At 43.2% G+C, this 26,079-nt stretch overlaps 1 protein-coding gene across 3 annotated transcripts in view; it reads right to left on the reverse strand.

Moving 5' to 3' along the window:
• ATAD2B (ATPase family AAA domain containing 2B) overlaps window positions 1-26,079 on the reverse strand; it is a 528,611-nt gene that overhangs the window by 298,523 nt on the left and 204,009 nt on the right. For all 3 annotated transcript variants that reach the window (XM_033936345.1, XM_033936343.1, XM_033936342.1), the window contains exons 11-12: window positions 22,151-22,266; window positions 5,042-5,216 (exon numbers count right to left, since the gene is read on the reverse strand). In XM_033936345.1, the coding sequence (XP_033792236.1) occupies window positions 5,042-5,216; window positions 22,151-22,266 (291 nt within the window). The remainder of the gene's footprint in view (window positions 1-5,041; window positions 5,217-22,150; window positions 22,267-26,079) is intronic.

Consider the following 26,079-nt stretch of genomic DNA (forward strand, 5'->3'; position numbering starts at 1 on the left):
TATCTTTTTTTTATTATTATTTATTTATCATTTTAATACATCCCATTTACAAAGATGTTAAAGGAAATACAAATATATGAACTTACTTAGTTAAAAGCTAAGGAACAAAAATTAACAATGAAAACAATCATCTAATACAGTCCACAATCTGAGGAGAAGAGACAAAATAAATAAAGCCCCTCGGGAAAGGGGACATATACCAAAGAAAATCACAAATTAGGAAATAGAGCAGTATTGAGATATAATCCTATCCATTAATTAATACCGCATTAATAACCTGTTTCAATCGGACTATGTAGAGATTCCTTTACCCTCCAAGAAAAAACCTAATTGGGGAGATTCAAAGAAAATATATTTACAAATCCTAGCTAACATGTCAATTAGAACCGGGCAAATACCAGATGACTGGAAAATAGCAAATGTTATCCCAATTTTCAAAAAAGAATCCAGAGGAGAACCAGGCAATTACAGACCTGTGAGTCTAACGTCGGTTCCTGGGAAGATGGTTGAAGCACTGATTAAGGATAGCATAGTGCAACACCTGGAAAATCACAACCTGATGAGAGCTAGTCAACATGGCTTTAGGAAGGGGAAGTCATGTTTGACGAATTTACTTCAATTTTTCGAGAAGGTGAACAAACTAATCGATGGCGGAGACCCAGTGGATATAATTTACTTGGACTTCCAGAAAGCATTCGACAAGGTCCCACACACAAGGCTTATGAGGAAACTACTAAGTCACGGAATTGAAGGGGATGTACTTAGATGGATAGGCAAAAGGCTAGAAAATAGATTGCAGAGGGTAAGCATAAATGGGGTATTCTCGGACTGGGGGAAGGTAACTAGCGGAGTGCCCCAAGGCTCGGTTCTTGGGCTTATCTTATTTAATATCTTCATAAATGATCTTGAAGAGGAGACAACAAGTAATATAATCAAGTTTGCAGACGACACAAAACTATGTCGGGCAGTTGGGTCACAAAAAGATTTTGAAGATCTCCAGAAGGATCTAGACCAACTGGAGAAATGGGCGGACAAGTGGCAGATGAAGTTTAACATAGACAAATGCAAGGTGATGCACCTGGGCAAGAAAAATAAGGAACATGAATACAAAATGTTAGGTGTAACATTGGCCAAAACTGAGCAAGAAAGAGACCTGGGGGTACTGATAGACAGAAACCAGAAGCCGTCGACTCAATGCGCGGCAGCGGCGAAGAAAGCAAACAGAATGTTGGGCATGATAAAGAAAGGGATCACAAGTAGATCAGTGGACGTTATAATGCCGCTTTACAGATCAATGGTCAGACCGCACTTGGAGTACTGTGTCCAACACTGGTCTCCTTACCTAAAAAAGGATATAGCCCTGCTGGAAAGGGTGCAGAGGCGAGCCATGAAACTAGTAAAAGGTATGGAAAATTTGAGCTACAAAGAACGACTAGGAAGACTGGGACTGTTCACCCTCGAGAAGAGGAGACTGCGAGGGGATATGATTGAGACTTTTAAAATACTGAAAGGATTCGACAAAATAGAGCAAGAATCATCGTTGTTCACAATGTCAAATGTGAAACGGACAAGAGGTCACGGACTAAAGCTGAGGGGCAGCAGGCTCAGGACAAATGTCAGGAAGTTCTGTTTCACACAGCGGGTGGTGGACGCTTGGAATGCTATCCCGGATGAGGTGGTGACGGAGACTACCATTCTGGGTTTCAAGTGTAAGTTGGATGTATACCTCCTTGCAAAACATATTGATGCATACGGGTAGCCAGGGTCTCCAACTGGGACACCTGGCTTGGCCTCCGCGTGTGCGGGTCGCTGGAATAGATGGACCTAGGGTCTGATCCGGCGTAGGCATTTCTTATGTTCTTATGTACTCCCTTGATAAGAGACAAAACATTTACATGAAAATCTTAACTGGAACACTGCTCCCAAAGCAATCACCTTTGATCGATAAGTCAAAAATTCTTTCCTCCTGGATTGTGTCCACTTCGAGATATCCGGAAATATATATATACCCTTTCACCTAAATAGGTGATCTGTTTTAAATTAAAATACAATTTCAACAGCATTTCTTTATCTTGTAAGAATACCAGTGAGACTAATAATGTTGTCCACCCCTGAGTTTCAATATCAGATGATTGCAAAATAGCAGAAACATCCAATTGTGTTTTTTCAACTTCCACAGCTTTTTCCTTTTGTTTTAAATAATAAATTTTTTGCATCAGGGGAAGACTTGCTTCTGGAATATTTAAAGCAGTCAACATGAAATTCTTAAACAGTTCTTGAGGCGGCATAAACTTAGCAACCAGAAAATTGAGAATCCTCAAATTCAAACTTTTTTGTTGATTTTCTAAGTTTTCAATCTTCCTCAAGATCATCATTTTATCTGTCATTTGTTTAGTAAGCAAATTCTTAGTCTCAGTTGTTACTTTTTCTAAATTTTTTAAATCCACTTGATGTTGTTGAATAGAAGTCTCTAAGGAACTTATCCTAGTGGTAGAATTCAAGGTAATAGAAACAAAGTTGGTGCATACCGAGTGTAGATTCTCTATCGCAGTCCAGATGGAATCCAGTGTTACTGCCTGTGGTCTCACCAACGGCTTGAGGGAGGAGATAGCAGACAGATTTTCTGTGGTTTATGCCCCAAGAGATGAACTCTGGGCTCCTACAACCTTACTACCGCTCATTGCCAAGGGCTCCGCACTCCCTGAACGCTGCATCTCCAACACCGGGGTCAGCATAGTTGTAACTGCTTCTGGGTCTATCACGGCAAGAGAACGTGCCTCTCTCCATACACCGGGGGAGCCCTCCTGCATGTTCTGTTCTGCCGACATTTCCCCGGATTTGGGAGGGGTATGCGATCCTCGCAGGCTCAGCGAGAGTGACATCTTGCTGTCCAAGCTGTGAGCTTCCCGACTCGCAGCAGCAGAAGCGCCCAAAGTGGAAGGTTGGACTGTAAAAGCTGTAATTACAGTCTGCCTCGGCGTCGAGGATCCTGAGGTAGGTGGAGGGACACCCCTCTGTTTCCCCCTTCTCTTCAGCATGGAAACAAGTTATTTCAAAAAGTTTAAAGGAAAAAGAACACCTTTGAGATGGTAGTGTTCCTCTCAGAGTCCTGCTCCAGACGCCATCTTGTCTCCCCGTCCTGGCTCCCTCCTGCGGTATCAGACAACCCCCCCGCTGGTTCCCCCTCCTCATTGTGCCTCCCCACCCCTGGCCCCTCTGTCAAATTTAAGATCCCATTGTGGCCCACAAATCAAAAAGTTTGCCCACCCCTTCCCTAGACCCACTCAAGCTATTCCCCAGATCACACCCTCTTTACTAACTGTAATGCAATTTTTTCCATTCATTTTTTATATACACACAATATACACAGCAAATATAAATTCTCAAAACTGACACATTTCAATCACTATATTGAGAATAAAATCATTTTCCCTACCTCTGTTGTGTGGTAACTTTATTTTTCTGTGCTTTTAACTGTTTCCAGTGCCTTCTTATCCACTGACTGTTTTTCTCTCCATCTTCACTCTCTGCCTTGATCCATCTTTGGCATTAACATAACATTCAATATTTCCATTTTTCTGCTTTCTTCTCAAGATCTACTTTTCCATGTCTTACCTTCCCTTCCTATCTCTCTCTCTTTCTCTCCCTATTTCCATGGTCTGACATCTCTCTCCTTCCCTCCTCCCCCCCCCCCCAGTGGTCTGACATCTCTCTCCTTCCTTTCCCCCCTTCCCGGTCTGGCATCTCCCTCCTCTCCTTCTTATAATCTGGCATCTTTCTCTACTACTACTACTACTACTACTACTACTACTACTATTATTTCTATAGCGCTATCAGACTCCCCTCCTTCCCTTCCATTCCCTGGTCTGATATCTCTCCTTTCCTTTAGTCATCTCTCCTCCACCACCCCCAGTGCAATATTTCTCTTTCCCTTCCTCCATTCTGCTCCCTGCAGTCCATCTCCCTTCCATTCCATCTTTCTGGCCTCCCTCCCAGTCCAACATTTCTCCTGCATGCTTCTCCTCTGGTCCTCCTTCACTCCCCCAACCAACATCTCTCTCTCTCTCTCTCTCTCCATGAGTCCAACTTTTCACTCTCTGCCCTCTTCCCCTTCCCCAGTTCCCCAGAGTGTAACATTTCTCCTTCCCTCCTTTCTGTCTTCCCCATCCATCTCACCCTCTCCATGAGTCCAACACTTTCTGCCTCCTGCATACTTTCTCTCTGTCCTTTTCTCTTCCCTCGAATGGCATCCCTCCTTCCCATCCCCCAATGCAACATGCTCTCTCCCCATATCACCTTCCACTCCAGTGTGTAGCACCTTTCCTTTCCCTCCCTTTCTGCCAGGTCCAACAGCACCTCTCCTCCCTTCCTTTTACCTCCCCCCTGTCCAGCAGTACCCCTTCTCCCTTCTTTGCTCCCCCTATCCAACAGTACCACTGTTCCCCATGTTCAGCAGTACACCTTTTCCCTTCCCTCCCCAGCAATACCTCTCCTCTCTCTAGTCTAGCAGTACCTCACTGTGTACTTTTAGCTTCGGCACACAGTTCCCACTAGCAGTAGTTAAACGCAGTTTCATCAGGCAGCCTCGGGGCCTTTGCTAGGCTGGCCCACTTTGATAATGCGATGCAGGCCGGCCTAGCAAAGGCTTCGAGGCTGCCTGATGAAACCTCAGCTAAACTACTGCTAGCGGCAGCTGTGTGCTGAAGTTAAAAGCACACAGAGCTACTGGTCTTGGGGTGCGGAGAGAAGAAGGCAGGTGTCTCGGCCGATACATGACCGTAAAATCAGTCCCAGCATATGTGACGGTAGGAGAAGTTAGCTGACAGGCGCCAGAGCCTCTCTTCCTGCCCAGTGTGCCGTGACACGCTTAAAATCTCAGAAGGCACACTAGTGTGCCGCAGCACACAGTTTGCGATACACTGCAGTATATACACACATATACCTTTAAAATGCTACATTTTTATTTTTAAGACACTAGTTTGAAAATCCATAATAAACTGTGAAAGGCATTCCATGTAGCAAAACAAGGTTTTCCTCTAACCTGGTCAAAGAGAAGCCTCAACTGCCGTTCAGATTCACCAACCCATTTGCTGAGGCAATCTGCTCCTTTCCTCATAAAGAAGGCCACCTTTTTATCACCTTGACTGCATTCATTAGCCAGAGCTCTGGCAATCAAGGTTTTGCCAGTTCCAGGAGGACCATAAAATAGGCAACCCCTACAGAAAAAAGAACACAATCAACTTCCTTTCTATATTAGGAGCTATTATACTTAGAACACAGGGGAGAGCAGTGTATTTTACCAGACTCTACTTAATATGATACTGGAGAAAACAAAGTAAATTCATGCCTAGTACACTTGTATTGTTCTTGCAATACCTGTTCTTTTATAAACTAAAACAAGCAGTAGTATTTAGCAGCCTTTTTTTCCCCCAGTACTAGGCATGCATGGGTTAATTCTATCAACCATTCCCAACCCAGTCCATGTGATACACCTAGTCTGATCAGGAATTCAGGATATACATAATCAGTATTCATGAGTTAGGTTTGAATGCAATTGAGGAAGTGTATACAATCTCTCTTATGCATATTCATTATGGATATCCTGAACCAATGGGACTAGGTTAAGAATGGCTCTAGATCATCCCTAAGTTACATCAGGATACTGTGTGCTAAGTGCAAATTCTTTAACAACAATTACATGTACAAAGCGAAGTTACTTACCTGTAGCAGGTGTTGTCCGACAACAGAAAGGCAAACATTCTCACAGATGAGTGGTGTCCTCCAATGGAGTCCCAATGCAGACACTATCTAGTGTTCCAGACACCTTTGGTAGGCCCACACAGCATATGTGTGAGTGCCTTCCTCCCAGCTTGAATCATGCAGGACACCAAAAATGCTGCTTTCACAATGATATCCATTATTCACGCCTTCTCCAACAGCTCATATGAAGCTCTGGCTAGAGCTCACAAGACAAGATTCAGATTCCACTCTGGAAAAGGGTGCCATATTTGTAGATGCAGATGTAATGCTCCCTTCAACAATATGGACACACCTGGATAAGAAGCCAAAGTTCCTTTGTTGATCCAAGGTCTGAAGCATGAGAGACCCACAATTTCTACTTTGAGGAAGCCCACTGCTAGGCCTTTTTCAAGGCCTTCCTGAGGAAATGCTAGCACCACTGCAATCAGGGCTGTAACCAGGTCCTCGATCTTTTACACATACCAGCTCTGGGAACCCTTCCAGGCCTCAGTGTAGGCTGACAGAGTTGTCTGCTTCTTGGAACTCAAGAGAGTGATAAACACCACTTTTGAATAGCCTTTATGCGCTAATGTTGCAAGCCCAAGAGCCATGCTATAAGACCAAAGCAGTCTTGATTTTAAAGGGCAATGGATGGATAGTCTGAGACCCTGGTCTCACTTAAAACAGGAGAACCAAAAAAAAGAAAAAAAAGAAGAGACTACTATGAAGAAAACAGCAAAAAGAGGCACTGGAGATGTCAAAGCCAACTGATGATCACAAGTCTTTTCAATAATAAACAATTAAAATATATAAAAACAAAGTAAGTCCCGACTAGGATCCAAGTTTCAATGACAATGTCGCCTTCTTTAGGGGACAGTATAAAACTTGTATTACACTGTGAACAGTGCATATAAATGCGTCGGCATTTCTGCTTAGGAAAAGAAGAGCCAAACAGACCAGATCTGCATACCACAGCCATCTCAGCCAATCCAGCATCACCAGGACTACCAGTCCCTGATGGTCCATCATCTTTCAAGAACTCTATCTATTGTGGGCCAAAGAGGGAAGACATACAGCAGCCCCTCCTGGGGCTTTGCTTGAACCAAAGTGTCCGATCCTTTGCTTTTGGGCTCATGCCTTCGGCTGAAGTAGCGAATGACACGGGGACAAATTTTTCCCTGTCCCCACAAGAACTTATTTTCCCCTTCCCATCCTGGCGCGTTCTTTTCCTGCTCCATTCCTGCAAGCTCTATCCTCATCTGCACAAGCTTCAAACACTTTAAAACCATAAGTGTTCAAGGCTTGTGCGGTTAAGGCAGAGCTTACAGGAATGGGGCTGGGGCAGGGACAGTGATAAAAAACTCACAGGGATGGGACAGGGAAACTGAGTTCTTGTGGAGATGGGGAAAAATCTGTCCCCATGTCATTCTCTAGGCTGAAGAACTGAGCTGCTCTCTTGCTGGATGCCAATGCCATGAGGTCAATAATCAAGTGCCCCCAGTGACTTATGATAGTGTCGAATGCCTCTTGAGAAACAGCCCATTCTCCCGGATCTAGGAGTTGAGAAAATCCACTTGTACATTGTCCAATCCCACCACATGTGCTGCTGAGATTGCCTACACATGGTTGTCCACCCAATGAAACAGCATTTGGGCCTTCAAGCTCAGAGGAGCACTCTCGGTGCCTCTCAGCCAACTGACATATACTATTATCATTGCATTGTCCAAGAATACTCTTACTGTTTTGCCTGTAAGAAGTTCCCTAGTGCCTGCAGCACCAGGCGGATAGCTTACAGTTCCAACCTGTTGATCGACCATTTCCTCTGTGAGGGGGACCAAAACCCTTGCACCAGCCGCCCCTTGCAATACGCTCCCCAGCTAAAAAGGCTGGCATCTGTTGTCAGCCTCACCCAGGTGGAAATACAAACTGGCATTCCTCGGGTCAGAGACTATGGCCGTAGTCACCGGTCCAGACTGTGACGCATTGGTACTTTCCAAGGAAGCAGCATCTGCAATGCATCTATTTACGAGGAACAGCCTGTAGGAGGTGACATAAATGCATCCTGGCCCAAGGGACATCTATCACTGCTACTATTGAGTCTAGCACCTTAAAAACTGCCAAGCTATCAGCGCTGGCTTATCCAACAGCTCCCTGATCTGTGGGCATCTGGGAGGAAAACATTGTTCTCCTTTGTATTGAAACTTATGTCCAGGTACTCCAGGGACTATGATGGTTCCAGTTGGCTCTTCTGGAAATTTATGAATCAGTCTATGGAGAGGGTTTCGCCTGATCGAAGGGTGATGTTTGTAGGTGCTGTTTGCTGGGCCATGTGGAAGTATAGAACTTTGGTTTTAGTTGTGTTTAGCTTCAGTTTGTTGGTTGTTGCCCAATTTTGGATTTTTTTCTATATTGTGTGAGATTTTGTTGGGTAAGTCTGATTGATTTTTAGTTATGGGAATAAGGAGAAAAATGTCATCTGCGTATGATATTATGCTTTCGTCTTTGAATTTGATGTTTCCTAGAGAGCTCATGAAGAGATTGAATAGGATGGGGGAGAGTGGGGGAGCCTTGCTGCACACCACAGAAGGCTTTCCAGGGGTTGGAGGTCTTTCTGCTTTTATTGATGATATATTCTATGTTTTTTAGGAAATCTGAGAACCATTTTAGCACTATGCCTGTTATGGCTATTTCTGATAGTTTTATTACAGGGGTCTCAAAGTCCCTCCTTGAGGGCCGCAATCCAGTCGGGTTTTCAGGATTTCCCCAATGAATATGCATGAAATCTATATGCATGTACTACTTTCAATGCATATTCATTGGGGAAATCCTGAAAACCCGACTGGATTGCGGCCCTCAAGGAGAGACTTTGAGATCCCTGTTTTATTAGTAGTAAATGGTGGTCAACTGAGTCGAAGGCTGCTGAAACATCGAATTGGAGGAGTATGCTGAGCTGAGGAGTCCTGTGCTGAGCAGTTGTTTGGTTTTTGTGATTAAGGTGAAGAGGAGAAGCTCTGTGCTATGTTGTTGACAGCATCCGAATTGGGATGGGTGGAGGCATGAGTGTTGCTCCATGGAAATTGTGAGTTGTTTACTTACGTGGGTCTCAATGATTTTTATGAAAATGGGTATGCCGGCGATAGGTCTATAATTTGAGGCCAAAGAGAGATCTGCTTTTGGTTATTTTGGTATTGGGATGAGGGCAATCTTTCCTATTATCTTTGGCAAGTGGCCTTGGTCTACGGAGTTATTGAGTAAGTTGGTGATCCAGGTGGTGATTTGTCCAGGAGTGGCAGTGAGAAGGTAAGAGGGACAGTTGTCTAGAGAGCTGCAGCGCACGGATAGTTTGGATAGTAGTTTTTTTTGTGTCAGGGATGGACAGATTGCAGAATGAGGTCCAGATATGGTCTGCTTTGGTGGGTTCAGGGTTGTGTTGAGATGTACTGAGCATGTGTGTCTCGGTGGGGATTGATTTGGCTACCTCTGATGGTACAGTTTTGATTTTGTTGAGAAAGAAGTCTGCTAGATCCTGAGCGCTGATTTTGTTAGGTTGTCCTTTGGGTTCTCGAGCCGGTAGGATTGTGAGCTGTTGCACCAGGTGAAATAGTTTCTTGTTATCTAGCGTTTTGGTGCCTAGTTTGCTGGCATAGTAGTTCTTTTTGGCCTCTGATATGTTGGATTTGGATTTGTTTATTGCCTTTCGCCATAGTGTTCTGTGTTTCGCTTTTTCGCCATTTTCTTTCCAGACGCCTGCATAGTTGTTTATCTGATCTCAGAGATTCGGTGAACCAGGGGGAGTTACGGTTTTGTTTTGTTTTTCGAGGGTGGGGGGGTGAGTGTGTCCAATGCGTTGGTAATGGCTTGGTTCTAGCTCATTAGCATAGTTGTAATGCGGTCTGAAGAAGGGGTTAGAGTATTCTCAACTAAGTTTCAAGAAAGGTCTGGTCAGTCTTTCCTCACACGAATTTCACTTCCTTTGTGGCCTTGTTGTTCTGATTCTCAGTTACGAAGTTTAAGCAGAAGTTTAGTAGGTAGTGGTCTGTCCATGGTATTGGGGTCCATTTGGCATTAGTTATAAGGTTAGCAAGGGTTGATGCTAGTATGTCTAGGGTATGTCCTTTCTCATGGGTGGGACCTGAGGATATGATCGTGATGTCACAATCTTCATGTAGCGTTTTGAGTTTGAAGACATCTTTGTTCTCGGTAGATTCTAGAGGGAAGTTGATGTCTCCGAAGATGAGTAGTTTAGTGTACTGGCATGCTAGGTTTGTTATTATTTTACTCATTTGGGGGCTAGAGCTTGATTGGGAGTTGGGCAGTCTATAGATCAGTAGGATTCCAATTTTGTTGAGCGCGGAATGTCATTGTTCTTGTATTTGCATAATTGTCTGGCATTCTTGGATTTAATAATTTTTTGTTTTTCAGATCATAAGGATCTATTTGGCTTATAGATCACTACTACTTGCCGGAAATACCATGGTGATTAATGATAAACTGTTTGATGGATCATAGAAATAATTTTATGTTGTACCCAAAAGAAAACTGGTAACAAGTGTAATTTCTAGAAGGGCTCCAATGTACTCTAATTGCTGAACTGGGAGCTCTAACACCCGAACAGTCCTCAGCTTGGATACTCTAGCACCCTCTTTCGTTGTACTCTTGACCAGTCTAAGTAGGCAAACACATGAACTAGAGAGCTGCACGGGAACAGGGACGACGGGAATCCCGCGGAACCCGCGGGTTCCCCCTTCGGGTCACGGGGATACCGTGGGGACGCTCCCTAGGGTCGCAGGGATCCCGTGGGGACGCCTCCAAGGGTCGCGGGGTTGGATGCAAGGCTCGTCTTCTCCCTACCTACCCTGCCACAGCATACAGCTGATCGGAACGGAAGTCTTCCACGATGTCAGCGCTGACGTCAGAGGGAGGGCTTAAGCAAAGCCCTCCCTCCCTCCGACATCAGCGCTGACATCGGGAAGACTTCCGTTTCATCGGCTGTGTGCTGCAATCGGCAGTGGCGTACCAAAGGGGGGCGGGGAGGACGATCCGCCCCGGGTGCAGCCATAGGGGGGGGGGTGCACAGCCGGCCAGGTCCCCTTACCTTTGTGGCGCTTTCTCCGACCGACTGACAACAGGCCCGGTCCGACAAACCTCCCTGCCCTGTAGCCGCGAATCTAAATTACTTTCTTACAGCAGCTTCAATACTCCAGCTGCTGTAAGAAGGTAATTTAGATTCGTGGCTACAGGGTAGGGAGGTTTGTTGGACCGGGCCTGTTCTGTTGTCAGTCGGGCGGGGAAGCGCCACGAAGGTAAGGGGCAGGGAGAGAGAAAGGGAGGAAATGTGGAGTGGAGAGGAAAAGACGCTTAAGGGAAATGGGTAAAACTGAGGGGGGAGAAGGACGCTGAAAGCACTGGGGAAGACAAAGGGGTGGAGAACGACGCTGAAAGAACATGGGAAAGACAAAGGGGTGGAGAAGGACACTGAAAGGACATGGAAAAGACAAAGGGGTGGAGAAGGACGCTGAAAGGACATGTTGTCTTTGTTTTGTTCTATTTCTATCATTTAAATTTCTCCAGAATTCTACTGTTCAACAGCTCCCCCTTCTGCTTCTATTCCTTTCTCTCCTCTCTTCTACCTTCCAAAGTATTTAGATCAATGCTGTCTTGTTAAAATGTTTATTTTATTTTTCCTCTAACTCTACTTTTCACTTCTCTATTACCCTCCAGGTACTTTAGTTAGATTGTGAGCCTTCGGGACAGTAAGGGAATTTTTCAAGTACCTTTCTTATTTCTAATCTTAATGTATATTTTCTGTAAACCGCTTAGAACCTAACGGATGTAGCGGTATATAAGAAATAAATTACATTACATTACATTACATGGGGAAGACAGAGGGGGAAGAAGGACGCTGAAAGGACATGGGGAAGACGGAGGGGGAGAAGGACGCTGAAAGGACATGGGGAAGACAGATGGGGAAGACAGAGGGGGAGAAGGACACTGAAAGCACATGGGGAAGACAGAGGGGGGAGAAGGACACTGAAAGCACATGGGGAAGACAGAGGGGGAGAAGGACGCTGACAGGACATGGGGAAGATGGGGGGGAGAAGGACGCTGAAAGGAAATGGGGAAGAGAGAGTGGGGAGAAGACGCTGGCAGGGAAGAAGACAGAGATGCCAGACTATTGGGGGAGCGGAGGGAAGAAGATGGGTGCCAGACCAATTTGGAAGGGGGGAGAAAGGGAGAGGCACAGTAACAGAGCAAATGGAAGACACAGAGGGAAGAGAGACAGTGGATGGAAGGAATTGAATGAGAACATGAGGAAAGCAGAAATCAGGCAACAAAGGTAGAAAAAATATTCTATTTCTTTTTTTGCTTTAGGATAAAGTAGTATATTAGTTGTGCTGATAAAAATTTATAAACATTAGAGGCTCTGGTAGAAACCCGTTTACAAAGTATGTATTCTTCCCAATTAATATTTCAAAATTAATAAAGTCTTTTTGCTTATTTGTAAATGGGTTTCTATCAGAGCCTTTAATTCAGTAGCATAACTAACGCTGCAGGTTCAAGAAGTAACTGATAATGTGGAAGTTATGTGGTCAACCTTGAAATAGACACTTCATGAGGCAACTATCCGCTACATAAAATCGGTAACCAAACAACAAAGAAAAAGGAAACCCCAATGTTTCACAGATGAGGTATCATACCTCGTCAAGGAGAAGAAAAGAGCATTTCTATCATACAAACGCATGGGGGAAAAAGAAGCAAACATTGAATACAGGACAAAGTCTGCAGCGGTTAAAACAGCAGTCAGGGAGGCCAAACTTCGTATGGAAGAAACTCTAGCGAAGAACATCAAGAAAGGGGACAAATCCTTCTTCAGATACATTAGCGACAGGAAAAAGAACACAAACGGGATAGTACACCTTAGAACGCCAGGCGGGAATTATGTGGAAACTGACTCCGATAAAGCCAAACTACTGAATGATTACTTCTGTTCAGTCTTTACCTGCGAGGCACCAGGGCACGGGCCTCGGCTGGACGCAAAGCAAAGCATGGATGACCCATTTCAGAAGTTTGAGTTCACACCAGCTGATGTTTACAAAGAACTGTCAAGACTCAAGGTGAACAAAGCCATGGGACCGGACAATCTGCACCCAAGAATGCTCAGAGAGCTATGTGATGTTTTGGCGGAACTGTTAGCCATGTTCTTCAATCTCTCCCTAAGTACGGGGAGAGTCCCCCTGGACTGGAAAACTGCCAATGTTATTCCTCTGCACAAAAAGGGTTGCAGAGCGGAGGCTGCGAATTACAGACCAGTAAGTCTCACATCAATAGTGTGTAAACTCATGGAAACTCTACTTAAAGGGAAATTAGACACGATATTGAATGAGGGGAATCTGAGGGATCCCTGTCAACATGGATTCACTAGGGGCAGGTCATGCCAATCCAATCTTATCAGCTTCTTTGACTGGGTGACAGGAAAGCTAGACTCGGGAGTCTTTGGACATAGTGTACTTGGATTTCAGTAAAGCGTTTGACAGTGTCCCACACCGTAGACTATTAAACAAGATGAAATCGATGGGGTTAGGTGAGAAACTAATGGCATGGGTCAATGATTGGCTAAGTGGAAGACTTCAGAGGGTGGTGGTCAATGGCACCCTCTCTAAGACATTGGAGGTGACTAGCGGAGTGCCGCAGGGCTCAGTCCTGGGACCATCCCTTTTTAACATATTCATAAGGGACTTGACCCGAGGGCTTCAGGGAAAAGTAGCGCTGTTTGCCGACGACGCCAAACTGTGTAATACAGTAGGTGAAAGCGATCTCACGGATGGCATGGCGCAGGATCTGATCAAGTTGGAAAACTGGTCCTCGACATGGCAGCTGGGCTTCAACGCAAAGAAGTATAAGGTGATGCATCTCGGCAGCAGAAATCCATGCAGAACATACACCTTGAATGGAGAAACACTAGCTACGACCTCAGAAGAACGTGACTTGGGAGTAATCATCAGTGCAGACATGAAGGCTGCCAAACAAGTAGAGAAGGCCTCATCCAGGGCAAGGCGGATGATGGGATGTATCAATAGAAGCTTCGTCAGCCGTAAACCTGAGGTCATAATGCCACTGTACAAAGCCATGGTGAGACCTCATCTGGAGTACTGTGTGCAATTCTGGAGGCCACATTACCGTAAAGGTATACTTCGAGCTGAGTCAGTCCAGCGAATGGCCACTAGGATGGTCTCCGAACTCAAGGGTCTCTCATACGAGGAAAGACTGGGCAAGTTGCAGCTCTACTCTCTGGAGGAGCGCAGGGAGAGGGGTAACATGATTGAGACATTTAAGTACGTCACAGATCGTGTCGAGGTGGAAAATGACATATTCTTTCCTAAGAGGCCTTCAGTCACAAGAGGGCACCCGCTCAAACTCAGAGGAGGGAGATTTGGTGGTGACACCAGGAAGTATTTCTTTACAGAAAGGGTAGTGGATCACTGGAACAAACTACCAGTGCAGGTGATCAAGGCCACTAGCATGCTCGACTTTAAGAATAAATGGGACATCCACGTGGGATCTCTACGTGGGTCGAGCAGCACTCTGACTTAATGGGGTGGGACAGTAGAGTGGGCAGACTTGATGGGATATAGCCCTTTTTCTGCCGTCATCTTTCTATGTTTTCTATCGAAGAAGCATCAAACTATAATGCGCAAGTTGAAGCTCTGTATGAAAATCTAGTGGAAACAAAGAACCTCAGGAAAAGAAGAGAACACTAAGAAAAGCTGAAAGAGACTGGTGCAAATCCAAAGACAAAAAGGACAAAGCCTACTGGAAAAAACTGCCAGATGAATACAAACTATCCAACCCAAAAACAAAAAAAAAAACACCACAACCAAAAACAATCCCTCCCCCAAAAAAAATCCATACTATACTAACCTCATACAGAAAGCTCCAAATAGATCGAGGGACCTCTTCATACCGACAAAAGCTTACTCATGGCCTCACAACAACAAAAAACCTACAAACCGACCTGGATAGTGAAACCCTCTCCATCTACTTCCCAGAAGAAAAAAAAAATCGATTGCATAAGCAATCTTGATTCGACACCTCAAAACCCAGCAAACACTCAAAATGACCCCACCTCTATAAGAGAACCCAGTACCGAATCCCTCAATCACTTTGAACCAGCATCTCATGATAACCAAGCAAAAACAATCACCGCGCTATGACCCTCTGAATCCACCCTCGCCAAATCTCCTGATGGCCCCAAAAGACACCTTCATCAAATCAATCCTCTCTCTAATTAAATTCCTCCCTGCAATCAGGAAGTGCATCACAAAGCTGGAAATCAACATTCATCAATCATCAGAAACTATTGTACTTTTACAACTCCAGGTCTTCATCGACAGACAGAACACCCTCTTCCCTTACCAATCTGGTTTCAGAAAATTTCATAGCACAGAAACGGTCCTAGTGCACATTATCAATGACTGCTGGAACATACTAGACAAAAGAAACGATGGGCTACTGGTCCTTCTAGACCTCAGTGCCGCCTTCGATATCATCGATTACCCCTACATCCTCGCCAGACTTGTAAATATTGTAATCAACGATTAAGCGCTCAGATGGTTTTTGTCATTCCTGAACCATAGGACCCAAAGCATACTACTAAGATCTACTCTATATCGCAACCTAAACTGATAAAATATGGAGTCTAGTGCCCTCCTACATTTCAACCTCTATATCAGACCAGTGATAGACTTTGCCTTAAAATACCATATAAAGATCAACTCAGTTGCCAACTTACAACTATTCCTACCGCTAGGCTCAAACCGAGACGCTCAAATCTCCAAACTACGCAACTGCCTCTCAGATATAAAACGCTGGATGACCCAAAATAAGCTGCAAATAAATGCAACAAAAACTGAGCTCCTCTGGAAACGGAGACATGACCCTGAACTCACCAACATGTCAATCTCTTGGGAATCCACCACCAGCCTAGAGGTAATCCTCGACAGTGACCTTTCACTCTCTGACCATATCTCCTAAGTAGTATCTGCCTTATTTTACTACCTATAGCAGCTACGGAAAATCAGACAATATTTCTCGGAACTGGAAGTCTCTCAACTACTCTATTCCTTTGTCCTCTCCTGTATGGACTACTGCAAAGCAAGCCTAAATGGGCTCACTTCAAAAACCTCTGACTACAATGAGTACAAAATGCTGCATCCATCTCCTAAAGAATCTCTACATATGGGACCCAATCTCTCCGGAGCTGCATGCTGCCCACTGGCTGCTGATCGACAAACAATTTATATTCAAAGGCCTACTAATGGCCTACAAACTCTTCTACGGCATGGTACTGGTTCATATGGCCTCCAAACTTCCGTTCTATGACCAAACCGACCGTTTCGATCAAAAGAAGGAAAGCGATTATTATGCATGCCCTCTGGACATGTCCTCCACCTTGAGAGCACCTGAAAAAAATCCTTCTAAACACTACCTACTGCACCTATGGAACGAACTACCTACTCGCATAAGATCATTAGAAAGTTTACTGAACTTCAGGAAGGCAATAAAAACTCACTCCTTCCCTTGGCTCTCTTTGAGAGTGCACCAATCCAAATTCCCCAAACCTCCTGACAAAGGGCCCCGACTCTCCACTGTCTTAAATCACACACACCAATGTGCTTCGTCCTATGTCTGACCATGCAATGTTTTGTCATACAATATTCTACCAAGCTCTGACATACTGTTCACCATCCTTGGTTTGCCATACTATGTCCACTCATGCTATGTCATGTTTCCATTTCATGTCTTCCATGCCTTGTTTCATCACGTACACTTGCCTTACCATTTTTACCAAGTCATGTTATACTACATTAGTCATGCATTGTAATACTATGTTTACTGTGCTGTTTTATAAAACTATGTCTCACCATACTATGTCTTGTCATATTATGTTTTTTACCAGCTTTGTTAACTATGTTTTGCTATCTCAGACAGACAATGTTTACCATGCTATCTTTTATCATACCATATCTATCACAGTGGTTAGAGCTGCAGCCTCAGCACCCTGAGGTTGTGTGTTCAAGCCCATGTTGCTCCTTGTGATCCTGGACGGGTCGCCTGATCCCCCATTAACCCAGTTACATTAGATAGATTGTGAGTCCGCCAGGACAGACAGAGAAAAATGCTTGAGTACCTAAATAAATTCATGCATTCTGTTCTGTGCTCCCCTGGGAGAACCGTATAGAAAACTGAATGAATGAATGAATTTATGAGACCCTTTTCCCTTACTTACCTCTCAACCACATCCACCTTCTTTACATAGCAAACCTTGCAATCCACAGACTCCTTCCATCACTCTCCAAGGTAATCTCCAACCTACCTTTATCAACCTCACCCAGGTATCATTCCCCCCTCTTCTAGTTTATGGTTCCATTACACCTTCTCTTTTTACTGACCTTACCCAATTTCCCCTTCCACCCCCAAACCACTGCATTCCTCATGTCTACATTATCCACTTTTTGAATTTACTTCCTCACCATCACTTCTATCACCCACCTTCTTCACAGCTCTAAAAGTTCAACAGTTTCTCCCCCTCATTAATCCCTCCATACTCTAAATTACTGCATTTCACCTGCATTGCCATCGTCACACCACCCCTACCCTTCTCCGTACCATTCTGCTCCTCTTTCTAATCAGTGCTGGAGACATCAAGCCCAATCCTGGTCCTCCTGATCCTTACCCTACTCTTGTAGATCATATCACATCTTCTCCAATCTTATTCCTGTTCCTCTCCTCTCCCCTTCTTCTCTACCTTTCTCATGTGCCCTGTGGAATGTCCGTTCTATCACCAACAAGCTTGCTTATGTCCATAACTTCTATTTCTCATTCTTTTCACCTGCTTGCACTAACTGAAACCTGCCTCTCCCCTGAAGACTCTGTTTTAGTCACTGTACTATATTACAGAGGTCACTTCTTCCATAAGCCTCACCCAGTAGGTCATGAAGAAGTGGTCAGGCTGATACTCTCACCTGCCTGTAGATTTCAACATCTCTGACTACCTCAGTCTCACTGCTTCTCCTCCTTCGAAGTCCACTCTGTCCATCTATTTGCTCCCCTCCAAATAGTGGTCATTTATCAACCTCCTAACAAATCCCTGTCCTCTTTTCTCCCTGATCTTGACTCTTGGCTCTCCCTCTTTATTGAACCTTCACCTCTTTCCCTTAGCTTAGGTATAAGTGTTTTGATATTACAATTGGATTTGAGTAGTGCGTTTGACTTGGTTGACCATGATTTGTTACTGTTTGTTTGGAGACCATGGGAATCACGGGAAATGTCCACAGATGATTTGAAGGATTTTTACACAGCAGATCCTATTAAGTTTATTCCACTGGGACATATTCACTCACCTGGAGTAATCCATCTGGTGTCCCTCAGGGATCCCCATTGTCACCTATTCTTTTCAATATATATTTGATTTCTTTGGCTAACCTCTTGCAACAACTGAAAGTTAAATTTTTTGCTTTTAATTATTTTTATTAATTTTTCAAATGACATATCAATATTCACTTGTACAGAAAGTGAGTTAGTAAGGATATGATCTATATTCAATATAAATCATATACAATCTAATTTTTTTAAAAAAACCTAAATACAAGAAAATCTTCCATCTAAGTCAATTCAAGTCCTCAAAATGTGGATCCAAGATTTCATTGGAGCGAACAAAGAAATATTATTAGAAAATAGAATACAGACTAAACTGAGAGATAGGCAGATATATAATTATGGAGCTGTTGTTTTCTCTTTATCCAGTCGAGACATAGCCAGAAAAGCTGTTAATTGTTGTGGTTCAAAGAAAACATATTTAAGCGAACGGTAGCAAATAATACACTTGCAAGGATGTCTCAAGTAAAAAATTGCGCCCAGTGAAGTGACTCCAGGTTTCAGCAACAAAAATTCTCTACGTCGTTTTTGAGTTTCTCTAGAAAGGTCAGGAAACATTTGTATTTTACAGCCAAGGAACTCTTTATGTCTATTTTTAAAGAAAAGTCTCAATAACCATGTTTTATCAATAGCGAGAGCTACAGTCAAAATCAATGTGGAGGGTACAACTGTTTCTCTATCTGAGGTTTCTAGCAACTCAGAAACATTCAATAATGCTTAATTTGATACTTTAACTTGCATTTGGGCCCCTTCTTTATTTGGCAAGTAGTACACTTGGACAAACGGTGGTAAAGTTTCTTCTGACACTTCTAATATTTGTAACAAATATCTCCTAAGCATTTCCCTAGGAGTAGTCGAAGTCAATCTAGGAAAATTAATTAATCTCAAATTATTTTCAAGTGTCTCTAATTTTCTTCTTAAATTTATATTGTCTTTAATTAGGGACTCCTGTACTTGTTTGGTCATAGAAATTTCTTGATCAAGCTTTTGAGTCGTGGTTTTTGAAACAGTCATATCCGCTGATAAATCTTTCAGCTCTCTAGAGTGTTGAATCAATTTCCCCTCAATGTATTGGAAATTGGGGCTAATAGTCCTAATGAAATTTGTAATCAAGTCCCATAATGACTCTAAAGTCACTTGTGCTGGTTTTTCAAAAGTTGGAAAACTTTGCTGAGTGTAAAAATGTTCACCGTCAGAAGAAGAAAAGTTTCCCTGGTTAGGTACTGACTGGGATCTCTCACCTACGATTGCTTGACCTGCCCCGGTTTCTTCTGCAGCTACTCTCTAATCAGAGAGTACTGCCTCCTCAGTCTCCCTTGGTGACTCTGCTGCCTCAAGAGGAAGTACTTCCCCCATCTCCAGGGTTTCCTCCACCCCTGGAGAGCTGGCTGATCGGGGACACGGAGGTGGAGCTCTCAAGTCAGGGCTTAAGGTGGTCTCCAGCCCTGGAGAGCCTACCCCGGTCTCGCCCCCTTCCGGTGCTCTCAATGGGCTTGCTCCCGACATTGAAGGGACTGCCTCCTCCAACCGCTGCAATATCTCGTCGATTCTGCCGTAGGAGGGCACCTCGGGGCGCCGCAAGGCACCAGCTGCGCTCCTGCCCCTTCTCTTCGGCATCTAAGATAAGTAATAGTTAAGCTGATTGGTAGAAAAGGAAAAACGAGTGGAGCGGTCAGAAGCGTTGCTCTCAGAGCGTCTGCACTGCGGCCATCTTGGATCCTTATGAAAAAAAGTTAAATTTTATAGCTATGCGGATGATATTACTGTGTTATTGCATATGTCATCTTTTTCTGAGGACGTAAAAATCCAGATTGCTGAAATTTTGGCAAAGATACAACTTTGGATGTTTAGATTTAAACTTAAACTTAACTCAGATAAAATAATTTTTTTTCTTGCCAGCCCAACTGATATTATTTCAGATAAACAGGTTTTAATCAATGATCAAACCTTTGAAATTGTTCCTTCTATTAGGATCTTAGGGGTTACACTAGATAGACAGTTAACATTTGAAGATCATACTGACCTTAAGATAAAATGATGTTTTATGATCCTCTAGAAACTTAGAACCATCAAAAGATATTTTGATTCGGTTTCTTTTAGAAATTTTGGTACAGTGTTTAATTCTGTCTGTTCTTGACTATTGTAACATTGTTTATCTTGCATCATTCAAGAAAAACTTACAACATATTTGACTAGTCCAAAATACAGCAGTGCGTTTAATTTTTGGTCTAAAGAAATATGATCACATTAGCCCATTTTATCGGCAATTACATTGGCTACCCTTCGAGGTACGTATTCTTTTTAAATTGAGTTGCCTCTGTTTTAAATCTCTTTTTGATTTTACACCTCATTAAAAAATACTCGGAACAAGTTAATGTCTATGTATTCTTCAGTCAAGAACTGTCGTTACAAGAAATTCTCTGCTCACGGTTAAGTACAGAAGATTTATGCCACTTACTTGGGCACAGAGAACAGTTCCCAACTGTTCTATAAGTTTCAAGTTTAAGTTTCAAGTTTATTAGAGTTTTAATATACCGACCATCAAGCAAATATCTAGCCGGTTTACATAAAATTTAAAAAAAAATTTTTCTAAAAAAAGGTACAAATAATTATAAAATATTAATTAAATTAAATATGTAGTGAACATTAATGACTTTAACGTGACAAACTGGATGGTGAGGGCAGACAGGGAAAGGGTGGGTAAAGTTACATTGTAGTGAGAAAAATGGAGATAGTAAGGTTAGGGTTATAACAAATAGGGTGGGGAAAAAATGTATGTGATAAAGAGTAGAAAGTAAAAGTATGATAATAAAGAGAAGTTTAAGTTTAACCTCCCAGATTGACTAAAGAGGGAAAAAAAGGAGAAAACTTCTTTAGGGGCAGATTCTGTTAGTTGCTTAGCTGCTTCATCAATGTCAAGCAGACCTGCTGTATTGTAAACTTTGCCTGCTTCTAGGCCATGAGTATGCTGATATCTTTGGTAAGAGGGATGGGAAAGTGGAGATGGTTCTGAACTTCCTAAACCCTCATTTCGACTCAGAGTTGCAGGAGGGTTAACAAGGCTCAGCCGATTTACCGATCTGGAGCTTCCTGGGAAGTTGCTACAGGTCAGGGCTTAATGAGTCTTCAAACCCAAATGAGTCAGCAGAATCAGTTAACAGCACTCTGCCAGGCACACCGCACCGACTAAAGCTGCAAAAATAGAATACATCAGATTCTGATCCATAAGACCAGCGATTAGCTGGCCCAGAACTTCCTCTCCGACATCAGAATTGACATCGGAGGTGAAGTCTTGATGGTCCGGCGCTTGTACGCGCCTAGCCTGGCTCAGGGAAGCAAGAACTGAAAACTAACATTTCTAGACCAAACAAGCCTTTTTCTTTCTTTCTTTCTTTCGATATCTAGCCCGTCCTCCCCGAAGCTCAGAACGGGTTACATCAGGACATTCACAATGCAGACAATATACAAAAGCGGGGACATGACAGGTCTTAGAGAAGTGGATACGATGGGAGAAATTTGTTGAAATTTCACAGAGATTAAGGTCTCCTTTTACAAAGGCTAGCTGCTACCGCCTCCTTTTAAGCAGGCGATAATTTTTTGGCTAGCGCACACTAATCCTGTGCATGCACTAAAAACGCTAGAGCACCTTTGTAAAAGGAGCCCTAAGTTTGAGATTGGTCATTAAATACAGGGACACAAAAGCGGATTACAGAAAGGGGGAGGCAGTTGGTCAGACTGCTACCAATATGCATATTTAAAAAGCAACAGAATCTCCTATATTTTAACAGCAAAAATACAGACACAAACAAAAGTGCTGAAACACATTAAGTGCACATATACTAAGGATGCATTCATGCCCTTACCCATGTCTCTTATTAGGAAAGAAATGGGAAGTTAAATCCAATATTCAAGATTTGAGTAAAACATATAACATATGTATTAATTCAGCTAATAGCATTAAAACAATTTTACCTACCTTGGTGGCTGAATTTTGAATTTTTCAAATATTTCTGGATATAGGAGGGGAAATACCACCATCTCCTTGAGTGCATGAATATGATGACTCAATCCACCAACACTATCAAATCGTATCTTTGAAGATAAACAAAAAGAAACACTAGTGAATATATAGTGAACTTTCTATAGACAATACTACACAAACTATAACTGTTCTGAAACTTAAACACTGCTTTAAATCAGCTTAAAATTTAATTTAATGTGGTATCTTATATACCATTAAATCTTCCAAAGGATTCGAAGCGTTTTACAAAACAATTAAATTGGCTTAAGTAATGGACAAAAATCTAAAAAGGTACTTTGAATTTCCCTCTCTGTCCCAACGGGCTCACAATCTACCTATGAAAGAAATAATTACTTACATTTACCTATATAAAGAGAAGGAAGAGGAAAAAGATAATACAATAAATTCAATACTATAGAGTAGATAAGGGGTGCTCACACTTTTTTGGCTTGCGGGCTACTTTTAAAATGACCAAGTCAAAATCATTCAACAATAAAATTTTAAAAAGCACAAAGCACACTGTACGAAGAGAAAATGTTAATTATCATTTGTATTCAGAGTTTTTTTCAGAGGTCAAGGCAGATGACTTTAAAATATGCAATGTCACCTCAGTAAACTATACAAAAATAGACAAATATACCCCCTCCCCTTTAACTAAACCGTGATAGTGGTTTTTAGCGCAGGGAGCTGTGCTGAATGCCCCTCACAGCTCCCGATGCTAAAAACCACTATCACGGTTTAGTAAAAGAGGGCCATAGTGCAAAATATCAGATATAAATTCTCAAAATGGACACATTTTGATCACTAAATTGAAAATAAAATCATTTTTCCTACCTTTTTGTCTGGCTGCACTTCCTTCTTCTGTAAATCCAATATTTCTTTCTGTCTTTCTTTCTGCCCCTCCCCTTTTCTTTCTGTCTCTCTTTCTTCCTCTCTCCCACTGCCTGTCTGTCTTTCTCTCTCCCCCTGCCCCCTTTATTTCTGTCTTTCTTTCTCTCTCTCCCTGCCTGCCTTTCTTTCTTTTTCTCTCTCTCTCTCCTTGCCCCCTCCCAAGCCATTGCACCGATTTCTCCACTTCCCGATTTTTTCTCTCTCCCTGCCGCCTTCCCCTAAGCCACCACGATTTCTCCCTGCTTCCCCGAGCCAGGCCTGGCGTGTACAAGCGCCGGGCCCATAAGCCTTCACCTCAGACATCAATTCAGATGTCGAAGAGGAAGTTACAGGCCAGCCAGGCAGCGATTAGCTGGCCCAGAACTTCCTCTCCAAAGTCAGAATTGACGTCGGAGGTGAAGTCTTGCGGGTCCGGCGCTTGTGCGCGCCTGGCCTGGCTCAGGGAGGCAGGAAAAACAAGATCGCAAAGGCAACGCGATTGACTCGCGTTGCCTTTGCGATCTACTGGTAGATCACGATCGACCATTTGGGCACCCCTGCAGTAGATATATAAAAGGCACAACAGAAAGGGAAACTTCAATAGCAAAGAACCCCAAAGAAAAATCCTAAAAAAAGCAGGAAAAAAAATTACAAAATTAAACAAGACCAACAAGGGGTCACGTGATGTCATGACTAGGGAAGGACGCTGATTAGCGGAGCTCTGTGCTTTCCCCCAATAATCAGCTCTAATATCAGCTAATTACTACTTTTTTTCACATCATACCTTACTAGGAACGTGCTTTCATTCATCATCAGCGCCCGGGTTTTGAACTTATAATCTCTGCTACATAGTCGCCAAAACTCAGAGGAAGGAATGAGAGAGAACGAAGGGGTCGGAAAGCAAGATGGCGGATCACCTCGCCTCCTTCGGTTGCATGGACAGCAGAAATAACCACAGAGGTGACTGCAGCTGTGCATGCGGCACTAGATAAAATGCTGCAAAATATATATGATCGTGCAGAAGCTGTACATGAGCGATTGGACAGCATTGGACTGGAGATAAGATGAAATTCAAAGCAGGGTGAGCACGCTGGAAGATCGTTCTTCGGCTTCAGAGGGGCCTAGTGCAGCTATACAAAAACGGATCACCGATCTGGAAAATAAAGTTGATAATTTGGAAAATCATTCCAGAAGAAACAATCTGCGGTTAATTGATATACCTGAGAGCTCCAGGGACGGAGAATTACTACGTCTTCTGGAATCCTGGCTTACTGACTCACAATGAGGTACCTCTGGATCGAATGGGCATATCATGTGGGCCGTTCTTGCCCAGCTGGAGCTAAACCACACAGAGTTATTCTACATCTTTTCTATTTTACCCATAAACAAGCTCTTTTACGGGCTTTTCACTTGGGCACAGAGGTCACTTATGAAGGACATAAGATCCTCTGTTTGCAGAATTACTCGGCCAAAGTGGCAGCAGTGAGGAGAGAATTTGTGTCTATCTGATCAGCTCTGAAAGCCAAGAAGATTTGATTCTCATTGCTATTCCCTGCAAAGTTGAGAGTGCACTCAGAGGGATGCGACATGTTTTTGTGGACACCTGCCAGGCTCAGGATTTTCTGAATACTCTGGGTGCTGATTCTGAGGTTTCCTGTCACATCTTAGAAATTGGATTTTTAATTAATACCTTTCTCTGACTACCAGCTGCTGATACTAAATCTTTATCGCATAAAGAACCATGTGGGTCTCTTAGGAACTATTAGTTGCTGTATTACTGGGCCCTGACATGGCTTCTCTTAGCCTGGGGACTCCTCATCTTCAGGAGAGTGATCCACACCCTGGTTCTATCTCATAGTATGTTCTCTATGTTTGGATTTAAATTATGCTTCTTGGTAGTAATACTGGACTCCAGGGGGAAAGTAGACACCTTTAGTGACTGCGTGAGCATGTTTAACTCACTTGGGGATGCGGAAGTTGGCGAAAGGGAGGGAATACCTTATGGCTTCTTGGGGAGGAAGGCTGGGAGGGGGCAGGGAGGGAGTAGGGATGGTTCTGTGGAAGGGTTAAAGTGTGCGTGGAGAGTGACTGTGGTTGAGAAGGTTTTGCTTGTAAAGGATGAGTTGGTACAGGTACTGAAACAGGAATCTAAATGGTACAAGGGACAAAGACTGAGGTGTCCCACCCCCTTTTGATGGGAATATGGCAAGTTATAACCTTTTTGATGAGGGTGATAGCCATAAAGCTAGTATAGCCCTTCTTCAGGAAACCCATTTGAATACTATAGAACATAATAAAACTATGTAAATGGTGGGTGGGGGATTATATTGAGCATCCTCCTCAAAATAAGAAAGCTGGGGTGATCATTCTGTTTAGGAAATGTTTGGCAATGGAAAAGCATTTTGTGCACAAAGATCTGCAGGGTCAATATATTGTGGTAAATGTGTATGCTCCAAATAAATATGATAAAGGGCTTTCCAGGAATTTAGGACGGCTTACACATTTGCTTACGAATGCACCCATTATCATGGGAGGGGATTTTAACACAGTTTTTGATCCATTGTTGGATAAATCTTCCCCTACTGGAGCCACGTCTACTGATTACACAAAAAGCGCCCCCCTGCTCTGTGATTGCTTAGATTTACTGGACTCCTGGAGATTTGTTTTCCCAGGTGAGCGAGACTATATGCATTTTTCCAGGGTTCATGGGTCCCAATTCCGCATAGACTATCTGCTGATATCTTCTTCACTTTCCTCTCATTTACAGGCTGCTGTGATTGGTCCCTCTTGTATTTCCGAACATGCCTTTGTATTGCTGGAACTCCAGGTGGATGGCAGTATCCCCATGTCTCAGTATTGGAAGTTCCTCAGGGCACTATATTATGACACCAAGTTCCATGCTTTTCTTTTGGGGAAAATGGAACAATTATATGGTGATTAGTAGTTCTCATTCTTTGCAGCCTCTCCTGTTTTGAGAGGCTATGAAGGCAGTTCTTAGGAGAGAAATTATCTCA

This window comes from Geotrypetes seraphini, chromosome 3, assembly GCF_902459505.1.
Source record: "Geotrypetes seraphini chromosome 3, aGeoSer1.1, whole genome shotgun sequence".
NCBI classification, from domain to species: Eukaryota; Metazoa; Chordata; class Amphibia; order Gymnophiona; family Dermophiidae; genus Geotrypetes; species Geotrypetes seraphini.